This window comes from Nothobranchius furzeri, chromosome 10 (assembly GCF_043380555.1).
Source record: "Nothobranchius furzeri strain GRZ-AD chromosome 10, NfurGRZ-RIMD1, whole genome shotgun sequence".
NCBI classification, from domain to species: Eukaryota; Metazoa; Chordata; class Actinopteri; order Cyprinodontiformes; family Nothobranchiidae; genus Nothobranchius; species Nothobranchius furzeri.
Genome location: NC_091750.1, coordinates 49,426,958 through 49,444,498, shown reverse-complemented (window position 1 = coordinate 49,444,498; position 17,541 = coordinate 49,426,958). Strand labels below are relative to the sequence as shown.

The following is a 17,541-nucleotide window of genomic DNA, read 5'->3' as shown; positions in this document are numbered from 1 at the left end:
TACAATTTGCATGATTTATTACAATTTTTTGGAAGTTTGAGTTGTTTTAGGATGGCAGCAATCCTCTGAATTAGCATTTTTTTAATTGTTGCCCTCCAATAACATTTTGGATTACCTGCTCTGCAGGTCCTCTGATTTTGCAGGAGCCTGTTAATTAATTATTGATTCTAATCAGGAATGTCGGAGCTGAGAAATCTCTAAAACATGAAGGATTGTGGCCTTGAAAGACCAGGTTAGTACATTGCATTAGCTTGTCAAATAAAAACGGCGTTTCTCTAAACTGAGGCTGTTCCGGAAGCTGTGAACCATAGATAAGAGAGTATTTATTTACACATTTAGAACGTTTCCTTCCTTTAGAAACGACATCTTTGCAGCTTATCTTTCCTAATAATTCCTGTGAAAAATCCTTTTTAAATAGAGTATTGACCTTTTGGATGGTGAGGCGAGTGAAAGTGCAGGCCAGCTCTCGCCCTCGTGATTGAAGTGTTGGCACACAGCACTTGTCGGCATTTTTACAGGACTTAAATTTAACAAAACTACCAGCAGAATATCCACAGACAAGCCTAATGCAAGGATAATGACCTAGATGTTTGGATAAGTTTCTAGCAGTCGCTTTGCTTTAGCGCTAATGAGGCAGCACACTCTCTTCATCCTGCTGGATGCACAGTTGTATGACAGAGAGGAAACAATTTCCTTACATCACGACAAATGCCAAATAATGTTCTTGTCTCTTCTGATTGTGCGAATTTGTTGTAAGGTGTTAGTTCACCGTGTTTTCACTGCTGCCGTCGCAGCAGAGAGGCTCTTGTTTTGGAAGTCTCCCCTTCTACCGGGAGTGGCTGTGTCGGACGCGGATGATGCACGCGTTGTTCCTGAAATGCTCTTGAGGTACTGCTCGGTTGATAAAGCACAGGCTCGTCTCGCCTGAGAGGACACGTTCAAATCCTGAGTGAGTCAGCAGAGCTTGATTGCATTGTAACCTGATTTAGGTGCGTGTTGTTTGTGCAATGGAATTTCTATTTGCAGCCAACCTTGACACTAATTATATCAAAATCAGAAACAATGATGCCATTTATTTGAACGTTTCAAGTAGATTAAAGTAAATAGAGGTGATTTTATGGATAATTGATTTTATTTTGTATTTTGGAGACCTGATGTGGATTTTAGTGGGTAAATGATGCACAGGTTGCTTTTTGTCTCTGTCTTATGCTCTGTTTTCTTCATATTTTCACTTGGAAAGTAAAGAATAAGCTCTGCCAAAATTCAGCAATATGTTTTTATTCTTAGAAACAATTGTGCAACCTGCTGAGCCAGTGAGTCACTGTCGTTTTAGCTGCTTCTCTTTTAGTTGTTTTGAACTCTAGAACTGGAATGATGACACATATTGCCCTGGTTTGGATTGATCCTGATGTGTACGATCAGTGACATAGTATGTGAGTTACTTTAGGTAAATATAGGTGAAAACATACAGGAGAACGATGTTCATCTTTAGGGAAGCTGATGGCCGATATTCCATCAATCATCACGATATGTTCAGACCAAATCTGAAAACACAGAAAAATAACAAAAAATTATTTTAATCCACAAATGTACAAAACTATTTCACTTAATAAACTCATAATTGTTTACCAAAAAAGGCTACGCTTTATTTACGCCCCTCCCTCTCTCTCCCTATTATCCTCGGCCCTTTTAGGATTTTAACACTTATTTTCTAAGCACCCGATTGTAGTGCACAATTTCCTTTTATTAAGCCAATTACTTACTTTGATCCTAAAACAACACTGCGTTTTATATTATACAATAAAAAATAATGTGTGTGTGTGTGTGCGTGCGTGCGTGCGTGTGTGTGTGTGTGTGACCCAAAGTGCTGAACAAATCATTGCCATGAAATAAAGCCTGCCCAAATAAGACACATTAAAATTATGGCGAATAAAACAAAAATATAAATAAAACCATGAGTAAAAAGATGAGAGTAAACAATAAAATTGCTAATTGAGAATAAAACAATAACTACAAGATCAAACAATAAAATCACAGTAAACTAGATAAAAAGAATAGATGCATAAATCAACCATTATTAATAGCCAAGTCAAATCAATACGTTTATACTTAAAACTCTCCATGCTCTGAGAAGATCTCAGACTGTTCCAGAGGGTCAGCCCCTGAAAAAGCTCTGTCGCCAGTTATTGATGACTTGATACAAACTACTGACCGTTCTCCCTCTCCTGCTATGGACTTTTTACTTTAACATAAAAGATGCTAGTTTGAATGTTTATATTTTTGTGTGTCTGCTCTGTCTTGTGAAACCCCCACTGGGTCATGACAGATGTGTGCTTCTCCTGAAACAGGTTCTGGTGGAGTTTTCTTCCTGTTAAAAGGGCGTTTTCCTCTCCACTGTCGCTGCATGCTTGCTTAGTATGAGAATTGCTGTAAAGTCACTGACACTAGTTAATGACCCAATGTAATCTGTGGATTTTTCTTAGGTAGGAAACTGTTAACTAATTGGATTAAGTAACTGAAGCCAATGAGTAGGTTGTAAGTAGGTTGAATTAGAATGTTTACTTTGTACGGTGCCTGGAGATCACTCTTGTCATGAATTGGCGCTATTTAAATAAACAGAATTTAATTGAAAAAATATTTTTAGTCATCCCAAAAAGCAATAAAGCTGAGCCTTTTAAATTCACCATAAATAAAAAGTATGTAAAATACAAATAAATGGCTTCCCAATACCGACCTTTGTGGTACACCACAGGTTACTTTACCTACAATAAGATTCTTTATTAGTATTTTTCACATATTGACAACTATTGTTAAAATAAGTTGCAACTAAATGTTTTTTTAAAACAACTAATTTCTTTGTGTTTGGTGATTGTCTACCCTAACTTAGAATTAATTTAATAATATTCAGCTTTATAAATAAAAAAAGGCTCACAAATCTACTGCTGCATCTTCCTTTTGCTACACACACAGAGTTGATTGATGACCTTTTTTTTAATTGTCACATGTAATTAATCTATGCCATATTATGTATATTACCATATTCCCTTCTTGACCGACGTCTTTCTTTGGACAGAATGACCCTCTCGTTGATCTTTTGTTAACCTTCAAACTCTTTCTAGACTACAACAAAAAACCAGATCTTGATCAAATAAATGGTAAACTGCCTGTATTTGATAGCGCCTTCAAGAGTCCTGGAAGAGTCATTCACTCGCACATTCACACGCTGGTGGGGATGAGCTACGATGTAGCCACAGCTGCCTAAGGGCACACTGACAGAGGCGAGGCTGCCGTGCACCACCAGCGACAGACTGAGCGGGGCTCGAACCGGCAACATTCCAATTACGGGGCGAGCACTTAACTCCTGTGCCACCGTCGGCAATAAAGAACACTAACACATAAATATGTTCCACAGTGTGAACAACAACACACTTCTCCTGGTTTTAGCTCCCAGAGCTAAATCCACAACCAGTGAGGCTCCTGGTTTTAAATTAAAAGGGGAAAAAATGGTTTCACATGAAGAAATAGGAGGGTGCTATACTCCAGTAAAAATCACTAGTTACAGATAATAGGAATTGCCATTTCAACTGTAAAAATCCTTAATTATATAATAAGCCATCCCTCTGGGGGCTGCACGGGCGAGATAAGAGCGCTAGCTGCTCGCTGTTTAAAGTTCTTATAGTCAAACAGCAGCGTCGACTCTTCCAGATGTGTGTTTAGGGAGATTTCTTCATTTTCCTCGAGTGCTATAAATGGATATCTAAAGTGTGTTTGAAGTGCCTTTAAATGGAGTTAACTTGTCTAATATAGCTTTGATAGATAGAGCGGTGACACATTAAAAGAGGTGACAGCTCGGGTGTGTGTGTGTGTGTGTGTACGTAAACACATCGTATGCACTGCAGTCACTCCATGTTGTTTTTAATGTGTCTTACAAAGACCTCCTCTCAGGCATCGCAGGGTTCACCAGCCCATACACACAAAATCGAGCGCTTTCGTAGCTCGGAAGGTTTTTCTTTTCAACGCAGCCGTGCAGCTTTAGCTTTTTTCCCCCCTTTTCCTCAGTCTGTGTGTGAATAAGGGTGAGGCGGAGGGTTATGTGAAGCTGACAGCAAAGGAGATTGCTGTTAAAGAGATCAGCACGTTTTTCTTCCTCCCTGCCTGTTTCCTCCCCGTATCGCCGGTGTTTTTGGCCTTTAGTGGGCATATGGCTTTCCAAAAGACATTTTATTGGTCTGAGTTGCTCTTACTCACAGGGCAAAGGTGGTAAGTCGTGTACAGTATATCTCTTTTATCTCTCGCTGAGTTGGGACCTACTAGCGAACCCCGGGTCAGGCTTTTATGTTGCTGGTTGATTCCTCCTTCTTCTGCCTGACAAGCTTCTCTTTCGCTTTTTGCTGGAAGCTGCTTCAGCAGACCACAGGCACAGACAATATTTAGACGACTCCTGTTTGTATCTTCTAATCAGGTCGTAGAACTTGCACACGTTTGGGTTCAAAGCGCTCCGGTGAAGTTCAAAATCTTTCTATTTGATAAAAAATATCATTTTAGAAGTACTCCCTCACATTATGCATGGAAACTCGGCAACCTGGTAGTTTATCGGCATGGTGGAAGTATGGTAAACTATGTGCTTGCTTTGTTTTGTGCATGAAAACACAAAGTGAATGTTACCCTGTGCCCAAAACACACAGCATGTAGATTCTACCTAGAATACCGTACTGGATTCAGCTTTAGTTATAAACTGTAAAACGTTTAAATCCTGCATTATTTAGAGTAGATCTGAGTTCAAATTGGATTCACTTTCTCAATTTCAGTGCCTCTAAACTTCAGCTGTAAGCATTTCCTTTGTGATGAATGTATGAATCCAGTCGTGTTCTCCACCTGAGTGAGCAAATTAGCATGTCACCAGTCTCTGATAGGTCTTCCATTGCTGCATTGCTCCTTGGTGTGTTTGTGTGCAGGCGCCAACCCTTCCAGGCCCGGAGGCTTCCCTGGTACCAACAGTCCCGGACCTGTGGCTGACCTGTATGGGCCCAGCAACCAGGAGTCAGCTGTAGGCAACTACATCAGCACTGCTAGTCCTCAGCCCGGCTCTGGGTTTGGTCCCAGCATCACGGTGAGTCTGACATCACAATACCAACATTACAAGTTAGTTCGAGGATTATGAAATACTTACCACTGGGTTGTTGACAGACTCCATGTCTGACTCTGGTTGCTATTAAAGGGCTGGGTGGGCCGTTGTGTCAAAGAAGATAATATTTACGCATGTATTGGGTTACTAGTTATTTGAGCTCTGTATTAATTAGTAAACAAGACAACATAAATTATAAAAATAAATGATTTTTGAGTTTCAAAATGTCAAACAAACAAAAGATCGTATCTGCTAGTTGGAGACGCAGAATTATGATAAATGGGGAGTTTTAAAGAGGACACATTATGACTTTTTTTCTTAAGTTATAATAGTTCTATAGTCAGTACCAAACATGTAACATCACGTTCTTAGCACTAAATCATGCTCACATAAAGCAGTGTCAGCAGTTTTATTCTTGACATTTTCAGTACCTTCCAGAATAACTAATTTCAGGGCTTTGTCTTGTTAATAAAATAACAGGTGGGCCACGCCCACCCACCACACTCAGGCTGCTAGAGGCTGAGAAGCTCCAATATCCAGGATCTTCTGGCAGCAGCTCCCTCTTCCATGTGAAAGGTGGCCCTAAGCTCATTTCCCCATTTGTGCCATCACAAACTGGAACTTTTTTAAACAGCTTGTTTTTGGCACACTGTTCCTAAAAACAAACACTGACTGAAAATGGATAGGTTTTTTTTCCACATTTGGAGTGTTCATAGAGGCAGTAGAGACCCACATGGAAGCATAAAATTATTCAAAAGGTGATTTTTGCATATTATGTTCCCTTTAACAATGCAGCGCGTCTCAAAACTGCAAAAACTGTTCACCTTTTTAACGATATTCATACAGAAACAAGTACAGGTGCAGATTTGTCACAAAGTACCTTAATTTATTACAATTTAGTATAGTTTTATTTGCCACCTGAAGCTTTGTGTTTGTCACCAGCAGTGATTTTCTTTGTAGTTCTACTTGATTTAGTGCTAAAAATAAAAATGAAATACAGTAAGCTATTTAGGTTCGTGAAGTTTTAGGTACCGTTCACACATTTTCTTTAAAACGTATCTCTGCAGCTGCAGATCTTCATAACGACAGAACTGATCTGCCTGCAGTCCAGATCTGTCAAGTATTGCATACATTTGAAAACGTATGAAAGAGAAATAAATTACAGGAGACCTAAAAATGTTGAGTGGCTGAAAATGTGTCAGGCAAAAACAGAAAAACATCTAAATTTCCTGCGGCACAAGTAATTGGTTACCTACGTCCCTAAACGCTTATGCAGGGACCATTACTGGTGCACAAAAGTACTAATAGGGTCTTTCTGACACTCTGTTTGCACAAAGCAGATTTGGCTGTGCTGCTCAGGCTTTTCCTCAGCATCATCAGGAGGATAGTTTGAGCTGTGATAAATGTGCTCGCTTGTCCGTGTGCATGTCTGCGACTAACTCTAATCAGGTTCTTACAGAGTTTAGGAAGAGCTGATGCAACACATTGAGTTGTTTTGGTTTCCAGATATGTTGCATCAAATTATAAATGAGCATTCAGCTTTAAAAAACATATTATGCATAATTTGATATGTTGTTAAAATAGGGTTTAAATGTGCTAAAATCCCCGGTAGCGGCTGCAGACCCAGCATCACTGAGGCGAAACCTGCAAGCAGGTTTTGTTTCTCCCTAAAGTTGCTGCTTCCTGCTCGTTTCTGCTGACCTGTATGATGCTTTCCACACATGCAGCTGGTAATAATATGAATACAAACCCTCCTCCAGCAGCTTTTTCCACACTGAGATGGATGCATCACGTCCTCTGAGCTCTGGGCAGATGCTTACCGTTTCCTCGTGTTTCAGCTCGTCTGCTGCTGAAAGTCTTCTGCTGCGAGGCCTGAACAGGAAACATTAAACACCGTGTTGTCCACAAAGTCTTACAGTTGGTTCAGCTCTGACCTCGCTAAATAATTAGTCACGTAATTAAGCACTTCGTTCTAAGTCTCGGGTGAGGAGAGCACGTTTGTGCTGCTGTGTTGAAACCCACGAAAAGGTAATTAATGCACATCATTACCTTAGATTTCCTCCAAAACTAACATTTACTTCTTCCTGTATCTGCCTTAGATTGTGCTTTAGGACATTTGGGGACGTTTCGTGCATCGTTTTTAGTGGATGGTGTCGTTTGGTGAAAACGAGTCACCAGAGGGTGAAAAGTGGTCATTTTAATTTATGCAAGCTGCATAATTGATTTATGATATGCATGCAAAAACAAAAAATACCTCATTGTTGTCTTTTTCTGCTTTCTAAGCAAATCCTCCATCATTAATTGTTTTAGCCCCATTGGCTGTGTGCCATAATCTGTTGGGCTCAGTGTGGAAAGCTAAATAAATATTTGTCATGAAAACCACGCTGGCTCTTTTTCAAGGCAGAATTACCAGCAAATAGCATATAGATGGATGCTAAGCCATTTGTTCCTATTGTTTTTTTTTTTTTGTTTTGTTTTTTTGCAGCAGTTTGTAACCACAGAACACAGCAGAGTTTGATAAATGGGGGGGGGGGGGGGGCTTTTTTGCCATAAAACATTGAAAGATGGCTCATTTATGTAGCGGATCAGTCAGAAATTTGCTAAATTACAGCCGTGTAGTTCAAGCCAGGATTTGGGATTCCATTACAGAGTGTCAGCTTGTGTCTGTGATATTACCACATATTAAATCACCACTTCAGAATTGCAGAGTGAGTCAAAAAAGGGAAGAAAAGAGAGAGCAGTAAAGCAGAGAGGTGAAGCAGCCGCCGTCTGACTTCCTGCTCTCAGCCAGATGATCTCTCTATTCAGAACATTAAAATAGGAAATGATTCAGAACTAAAATATGCTTTATAATTCCTCTCCTTTACCCAGGATGTTGTTCAGCCCAACGTGCAGATAATCTTTATATGTCACATCCTCATGGATGAGTTCAGACTCACTCGTTTGTCCCTTTTGTCTCACGCTCCACTGATTGTATTAACCTCTTTAGCCGGTCGGAAAACAGCAGCAATGATCTTAACGTGGTTTGTTTTGTTTTTCTTTTTATGCAAGACAATTAGAGCACAATTAGTAGATGGAGGTGATAAAGACAACTGCTGAAAATGCTTTTTGTGTGTGTTCCTGATAGCTGATCTCATGAGAACTGAGCGCTGTTTACTCTCTGCCTGTTCTCAGATTCAATCAGTTGTTTACGTTAGCATGAATGGGGATTGTGAGCATCATAACCTGGACTCTCCACTGTTAAAGAAGCACAGAGATGAAACTTCTGCTAATTTAATAATTAAATACTTTATGAGTCATTTACTTTATTTAGTACAACTAAAACTTTTTAATATCTTTACCGTTAAAATCACTTTTCCTCCAGTTGGAGGATTTCTCATCAGGATGACAGAAGACGGCCGAAGCCTCCTGCTCCGCTGCTCCACACAATCCATCTGAAACATTCATGCTAGCTGTTTAAAGACATCAAAAGTTGATATGATACTCACTTTTCTCTCTTTGAAATGCATACTGACCAACGCACTAACTGTACACTTTTAGGGCCCGTTGATTGCGACAGCTTTTACAAATGGATACCATTGAACAGGTGGCCGGTTTGCCATCTCATCAGAGGTATTGCATTTTATTTACTGTGCATTGTTCTAATATGTCTTCATCGCATTCCTCTTTGTTGTGTCAGCCCTCCTGAAATGCTAGAGCTGGTAGTACGGCCGTGTGGTGGAGAGTTTTTTAAAAGCAGACAGATCATTTTAATTAATCCTGATCAGTCTGTGCCAGAGAAACACACACATATACTACCAGCTCTTCATTTATTTGTGCTGATATCCTAAAAGTGCTCATGATTACAACAAATCATTTTTCTGTAAGGAATCTAATAGGCTTCATATTGAGAATACATGTAAGAGTTGGATTTGTTTATCTTGTTGCCTGATATCCATCATTTAGGGCTTTTAACGACCAAATTGAAATGTTCTTTTTCCGACTTGAATAATAACAAAACAGAATAATTCTGTCATGTTTAAAAACAAAAAATTGAGTTCACAAGTTTGTACTTTTTTATTTTTTTCAGACGGGGTCAAAATAATAAACATAAATAAAAAACATACATCCCCACTTAAATATATTTGGTTAAATATTTTTCTCCACCAACAAGCTTCTGACAGCCCTCTAACTAATGTCTGTTGTCTCTTGTTTGCACCGTTGTAAGAAAGCAATACATTAAAATACCATCATGATAAATGAGGCATCTGTCCTTCGTTTGTCTGCCATTTAGCTAACTGACCAAGGATACATGTGAGGTGTCTTGTTGCATTCTCTCAGTCAGAAACTTCCCAGAATGCAGCGTGGTATTTTCAAAAGGATGGGGGATCAGGAGCCGGCAGCAGCTACTTTAGGGGCAAATGTCCAGTTTAAATGTAAGTCAGCTAATTATAGCTGTCAGGGTGATATCTGAAATGTTTTTAGATAATCATGGAAGTTTCTGGCTCAATCATATATATATATCTATATATATATATATATATATATATATATATATATATATATATATATATATATATATATATATATGCATATAGGTCCTTCTCAAAAAATTAACATATTGTGATGAAGTTCATTATTTTCTGTAATGTACAGATAAACATTAGACTTTCATATATATTAGATTCATTACACACAACTGAAGTAGTTCAAGACTTTTATTGTTTCTGATATTGATGAGTTTGGCATACGGCTCATGAAAATCCAAACTTCCTATCAAAAAATTTGCATATCATGAAAAGGTTTTCTAAACGAGCTATTAACCTAATCATCTGAATCAACTAATTAACTCTTAACACTGCAAAAGACTCCTGAGGCTTTTAAACACTCCCAGCCTGGTTCATTATTCAAAACCGCAATCATGGGTAAGACTGCCGACCTGACTGCTGTCCAGAATGCCATCATTGACACCCTCAGGCAAGAGGGTAAGACACAGAAAGAAATGTCTGAACGAATAGACTGTTCCCAGAGTGCTGTATCAAGGCACCTCAGTGGGAAGTCTGTGGGAAGGAAAAAGTGTGGCAGAAAATGCTGCACAATGAGAAGAGGTGACCGGACCCTGAGGAAGATTGTGGAGAAGGACCAATTCCAGACCTTGGGGGACCTACGGAAGCAGTGGGCCTAGTCTGGAGTAGAAACATCCAGAGCCACCGTGTACAGGCGTGTGCAGGAAATGGGCTACAGGTGCCGCATTCCCCAGGTCAAGCCCCTTTTGAACCAGAAACAGCAGCAGAAGCGCCTGACCTGGGCTACAGAGAAGCAGCACTGGACTGTTGCTCAGTGGTCCAAAGTACTTTTTTCGGATGAAAGCAAATTTTGCATGTCATTCGGAAATCAAGGTGCCAGAGTCTGGAGGAAGACTGGGCAGAGGGAACTGCCAAAATGCCTGAAGTCCAGTGTCAAGTACCCACAGTCAGTGATGGTCTGGGGTGCCATGTCAGCTGCTGGTGTTGGTCCACTGTATTTTATCAAGGGCAGGGTCAGTGCAGCTAGCTATCAGGAGATTTTGGAGCACTTCATGCTTCCATCTGCTGGAAAGCTTTATGGAGATGAAGATTTCATTTTTCAGCACGACCTGGCACCTGCTCACAGTGCCAAAACCACTGGTAAATGGTTTACTGACCATGGTATTGCTGTGCTCAGTTGGCCTGCCAACTCTCCTGACCTGAACCCCGTAGAACAGGGGTGTCAAATATGCGGCCCGCGAGATGGTTTATTTTCATACTTTACAATGTAGAGTTAAAATAAACTTATCTTTGTGAGCAAGTTTTCTCTGTAATGAGTATAAATAAAACAAAGCTGCGCTCAAGGCTCACACAAGAACTTGAATCACATCCTGAAGTTGGCCGCCACTCAGGAAGTGACTTCTGATATTGATGTGCTGTCGAAAGCAAAAAGATGTAAAAGTAAAGTGAGTCAAATGTATTTTAAGTGCTGCATGAAACTGATCTAGCCATGTTATCTGTAAGCTCTTTGAATCACTAAGGAATGTTTTTATTTATTTATTGATTTTTAATGTTTTTCAAATTTTCAAGTACACTTCAGGTGTTGTACTTGTACTATTTTGGAAACACTGTCCTCAGGCTCCAGGCTTGTTTTATATGGATTGTACTAAAACAAAGAAAACAATCTGAAGTTGTTTTTAATTTATCGGTCCGGCCCACTTGGGACTAGATTTCCCTCAATGCGGCCCCTGAGCTAAAATGAGTTTGACACCCCTGCCGTAGAGAATCTGTGGGATATTGTGACGAGAAAGTTGAGAGACGCAAGACCCAACACTCTGAATGAGCTTAAGGCCTTTATTGAAACGTCCTGGGCCTCCATAACACCTCAGCAGTGCCTAGGGATGGGTACCTTTGACATTTGAATTGATTCGGTACTAATTCCCGGTACCTAGGAATCGATACCGGTACTTAACGGTACCAATTGTGATACTTTTGAGTGTTTATTATTTTAATTCTCTTTTATAATTAAATATATATTTCTCAATATATAACAATTTTTGATAAATATCACGATAAATAACATTCAACTGTTTGTATTTTAACATCGTCCTTGTAGTTTTATAAGCTGATAATTAAACTGAAGCAAACATCTTTACTGTGAACTAAATATACTGTGTATCTTCATTCCTTTGGCCGTCTTTTTTCATTTGATTTTTCCTACTGGGAAGTTTGAATTTCCAAGGAGAAAGCGAACGCACCATTAGCTGATAACAACGGTGGCAATGGAAGCTAACATATCAAGCTAACGTTATCTTTAACAGTTTATTTAACTGCTGGAGCAGATTAAAACGATGATGCCTCACACTTAGATCGTTGTCACTGGTTTCATCTTCACCCAATCACCCGTCGCATTTAGTAAAGTGAAGCCAAACTTTAGAGCGCGTTCATATTCTTCTAGTCGGATATTCGGAGTTCCGAGGAGAAAGCGAACGCACCATTAGCGAAACGGAAGCTAACATATCAAGCTAACGTTATCTTAAACATTTTATTTACCTACCGGAGCAGATGAGGATGTCTCACTTAGATCGTTGTCGCTGGTTTCATCATCACCCAGTTACCCATCACATTTAGTGAAGTGGACCCAAGCTTTAGCATGCATTCTTTCTACCATGCTGCTCTGTTTACAACTGGCTCGCAGCGAGCAACGACATAACGCTCTTGCGCATGCGCAGCTGTCTTGGCAAGTTCTCGTTATGAAGGACGGGTACCGAAACGAGGCACCGTTTGAAATGACGTGAATCGGTGCTCGGTCGGTACTATGGAATTCGGTTGGTACCTTAAAAAGTACCGAATTCGGTACTCATCCCTAGCAGTGCCACAGGCTGATTGCCTCCATGCCACGCCACATTGAAGCAGTCATTTCTGCAAAAGGATTCCCGAGCAAGTATTGAGTGCATAACTGAACATAATTATTTGAAGGTTGACTTTTTTTGTATTAAAAACACTTTTCTTTTATCGGTCGGAAGAAATATGCAAAATTTTTGAGATAGGAGTTTTGGGTTTTCATGAGCTGTATGCCAAAATCATCAATATTAGAAACAATAAAAGGCTACTTCAATTCAGGCTAACAACTTCAGTTTTGTGTAATGAATCATATATATGAAAGTCTAATGTTTATCAGTACATTACAGAAAATAATTAACTTCATCACAATATGCTAATTTTTTGAGAAGGGCCTGTGTATATATATATATATATATATATATATATATATTAGTACTGTGAAAAATAACGTGTTCATTTAGTTAATTAATGTGAAATGTTTAATGCATTAAATAAATTAACGTAATTAATGCAGTTTTAAAATTTTTACATAATCCGACACCCCTAACTCGTGAGCGGCTCTGAAGGAGGGGGCAACACTGTGCTATGTTGGTGTCTGACCTGCTGGAAATGATTAGAAGCAGCAGCAGAAAAAGAGAGGGAGAGGAAAAGCTTGCTAGCATGGACAATGCTGTCCATGGAGCGCTGTCTAGATAGGTACAAAGCAGAGCCCAAAATGGATATTGGACACTGTCCATTACAGTGGTGGTTGAAGAGAGAAGAAGCACATTCCAGACTGGCACCTGCTGCATGCAAGCACCTGTCATCCTCTGCAACCACGGTGCCTTGTGAGAGATTATTCTCACTCTCAGGTCACATCGTTGGTGCGCTCCAGGCAGCTGTGTCCAGCGCATGGTCCATTCTCAATGTGGCGCAACCAAAAAACTATAATTAATCCACGATCGTTCATGTCCGCACATGTTCACTACTTTCTGTCTTATTTGTGCCTGAAGCACTCTGCTACAGCAGAGCTCATCACCTGTGCTGCAGTAATTTCACCTCACTGACGCAGCATCGAAATGCGCTCTCGGCTTTGTGGCAGGAGATCCCTTTGACCTGCTCAAAAGTAACTGATGATCTGAAAAAGTAAGAATCCAGGCAGCAGTTTTTCTGGAGAGTTTAGAGGAGATGCAGGAAGATGAGGGACAGACAGGACAGGAAAAAAGTTTTAAAAAACAAGAAAACAAAACAAAGTGTTGAAAAGTAAAATGTAGGTAGATTTATCTCCACTACACATTTTTACCTGTGTAAAACAATAAGTTATACACATGTAATATTTATAAATTTGATACAATTCAGATCACCTTCAAAACTCTGTCACACACCCAGGGCCGTTTCAAGGCATTCTGGGGGCCAAGGCAAAACAGAACCTTCCCCCCCCCCCCCCCCCCCCCCTATAACTGGGCTCCCCGGAAGCCTCTGTGTAATCCAAGCCCTGTCCAGGAGTATTAGTTATACAGTTTTTGTAAAAGCCCCTCAGACATTACTGACATGTTCTAATATTATCAAATGAAAAACTTAATTATCAGACATGCTGTCTCATCTGCTTCTTTTCTAAACTTGCAAAAAGTAACAAAACCATTTGAAAGCCACTATTTGTGGGTTCTCTGAACGTTTCCATGAAGTGTGTGACAACTTATTTTTTCACTGTGAAATATAAAGTTGGAAAAAAGTGTAAGAGCAGCCAGGCTAATGATCAGATAAATTGCGATTAATCACAATTAATTACAGATAATTGTGAGATTAATTAGTTTATTGTTTTGATCGACTGACAGCCCTAATATATATATATATATATATATATATATATATATATATATATATATATATATATATATATATATATATATATATATATATATATACATATACACACACACACACACACACACACATATATATATATATATATATATATACATATAGTATCGACTCCACTGTATCGTATCGCCAGGTTCTTGTCAAAACACATCCCTAAATCCTTTTTCTGGCGAAGACTTGGGTTTTAATTACATTCCATGAATCTTCAGTTGGGTGGAGGTCATGACTTTGGGAAGACCTAGAAGCTAAATGTCAACCTGTTTCATCCAGTTAGAAGCCAGTTCTTATGTGGTTGAGTATCCTCGACCTGTTGAAGCACCCAGCTGTGTTCGGGTTTCAACCATCTCAATGGTTTAACATCGAGTTGAAGAATTTAGAGGTGGTCCTGTCCACTTTCAGGACCACAGCATGACTCTTGACAGTTGATACAGAATCCTACAAACATCTTGTCACTAAGACAAAAAATCTCAATGTTTGTCTTGTTCTGTATCTGCAAAGAAGAAGAAAACCCCAGAAACGTGCACTGTTATTGGTGTCTATTGTCCTTGAGGCTTGCCGTAGTTGCATGAGGACATGCAGGGGTTTATGAGGGTTGGAGGTAGAAGACCATTACGAGGCAAATAGGAAGGAAGAGTGACAGTAAACCAAGGCTCATGAAGCAAGAAAAGCGTGTGATTTATAATCAACAAACATTACACTCACTCAAGAATCAGAGAAGGCTCAACAATAACAAACATGCCTCCTTGCTGCTCTGTGTTGAGAATAGAGTGAAAACAAAACGAGAGGACGTGTTTAGACAAGAAAATGGCTGGGCAGACGCGTCGGTGCTTGCTTGTTGTGTTCATCGTGTCTGGTTACCTCACGATGAAGCCCAAACTCAGCCCAAACGAGCCCAAAGATCATCTCACGAGAGGAAAATCACACCGCTTTAGCGGCTCCTGGGATGTTCCTGAACATCCTTTCATCCATGGTTGACTGGTGACCATTGTTCAGTCTAGTAAATGCTGTAAAAACATCTGTTAGCTACCAGCTCCAGTCAGTCTGGATCACTAACAAGGATTAATCCGCCTCATCAGGTTCAAACCTACCACCTTCAGCAGAACTTATTTGAAGATTTCTTTTGACCCTGTGTGGAAATAAATGTAGACATGTTTCCCCGGTTCTCATGTGTTCTCTGAATGATCATTTCACCCTGGAAAAAGAACGGTTCAAATAACTTGTTAAAAGGTCATAATCAATAATAATGTGCATTTCTACTTCTGATAAAATGTCAAGCAGTTTCACAAGGATTTGAAAAGTTTTAGCTACATTTTTACCAAATGTCTCAACAAATTTATTTTCCTTTTATAATTATCCACACTTATGTTACAGCAGGAACATTATTAACACATTCATCTTTCATGAATGAATGAATGCAGTGTTTCTAATGCAGTTGTGTTTTCTTGTTGCTCTTCTTTCCTTTATTACCCAGCAGGGTATATCTGGTGGCCCGGGACAGACAGGACGAAGTTTCTAATTGGCTTTGTGTGCAGGTGACGATAATCCAACTTCAAGCACTACAGCGTTACCGACGGCTAAACCAGTGACAAGTTGGAACCATATGAAGAAGAAAAGAAACCGTTTGTCATCTCAGAAAAATAACAACTGCTGTACTATAATCCAAACCTCCTCCTAACTACAACCTGGTTTGGTCACGATGTTTCACGTCGAGTTCGAGCACCGATTTCCTTCCTCTCAGCTTTTGTTTCCGTTGGGGTTTTTTTTTCTTTAGCATTGTTTTTCTTTAAGCTGGATTTGTTTTTTCTTGTCATTCTACCTTCTAATAGTGTGTAAATTTTTGTTGTTTTTGTTTGAAGTACACAGCGGGTCACAGCCAAGAACATCTGCAGTCATGTCTTCACCTTCCTATTGGTCAGTGTAAAGGCAGAAAGGTCAGGGTGTTTCCTGTCGCTCTTTCTGCAAAAACAAGAATAAAAAAAACTGAAGACACTCATTATGGAAAGACTTGGAGAAAAAAATAAACCACTGAAATTTTAACAAAAGTATCAAAGTAATAAATTTTAGTAACCCTTTTCATTTCTGTGATGTCTCATTGTAAACCATAATTACCTATTTTTGGGCAATACAAAGAGGACTCCAATATTTTTATGGTCCTTTTTTATAAGTGTTGTTTTTGTTGTTTAGAAATATAAATATATATATAAATATATATATATGCTATAACAAATTTCATATAACTACATTGTGAATTCAAACTTGAGAAAAAGAGATGTAGCTGTACATATTATTCCAGTCACTGCATATAACCGACTCAGTGAGAGAATACCATATTTTTGTGATGGTGTGTCAAAAAAGATCGTGTTATAGCGCGTGAATAGAAGAAAAAAATAAGTCGTAAATAATATTCTATTGTTGTTTTGTTTTGTTTTTTCTGCTGGAAGACGGTGTAACAAGCCCGCAGACGGACAGAAACACACTGGCTCTGTAAATACTGACGAGGAATCATTTTAGCACGAGTCATACCAGCAAATTTATGACCGGTGAGTTCAAGCTACAGTTTTTTGAGAAATAATATTAATGGTCGTTTAAAAAAATTAAATAAATAAAAAACAAGACAAAAAAATCATGATTGGTATTTTTTGTCTAAATGTTGATTTAAAAAAGCTGAACGATTGAATCCAAAGCACATCGTAGGTGACGATTAGAACTTGAAGCAGGCGTTTTGCAGAGCTCCGTGCATCCTGACACTTTTTTACTCTCCAGAGGAACTTGTTAACTGTTTGTTCGTTTCATCCTGCTTGTTCCCGATTCACTTCGCGGAGCAAAACAAATACCTGGGCTCTGTGCCAGAGCCTTTATACTCTACTGCTCGTTCTTTGAATCAGCTCTTTTTGAATGAATTAGGACATTTTGATACCATACCTCAGCCTTTGTGGGTTCTGTCACCGGAGTCATCGGCGGGTTTCCTTTTATTCTAAACACTGAAGAAGAAAAAAAGGCGATCGAGCGAGTAATCGTTGCACTGTGAGTTGTAAAGTACAGGCCATTCTCCTATTTGCACATGTGTACGTTGGATTTTTAAAGAGAAATAAAAAAAATAGGGCCCTGTGCTTTGGGACAGCATGAAGGATTTTAGGGTTAACGTTAACAACTGATGTGTTGCCGTCGCGTTTCTTCGTATATTTGGACCCATTGTCCTCCTCTGAGGATCTTTCTACAGGGTCATGA

General features: G+C 39.3%; 1 protein-coding gene across 16 annotated transcripts in view; it reads left to right on the top strand.

Annotated features, from left to right (window-relative positions):
* msi2b (musashi RNA-binding protein 2b) overlaps positions 1–16,132 on the top strand; it is a 337,759-nt gene extending 321,627 nt beyond the window's left edge. For 7 of the 16 annotated variants that reach the window (XM_015961077.3, XM_015961072.3, XM_015961075.3 and 4 more), the window contains 2 exons: positions 4,956–5,110; positions 15,846–16,132. In XM_015961077.3, coding sequence (XP_015816563.1) covers positions 4,956–5,110; positions 15,846–15,899 — 209 coding nt within the window. In that variant the 3' untranslated portion in view covers positions 15,900–16,132. Of the gene's footprint in view, positions 1–4,955; positions 5,111–8,665; positions 8,738–15,784 lie in introns of all 16 variants that reach the window. The other 9 variants (XM_054730634.2, XM_015961076.3, XM_015961071.3 and 6 more) reach the window with 4 other exon arrangements.
* Positions 16,133–17,541: the final 1,409 nt, after the last annotated feature.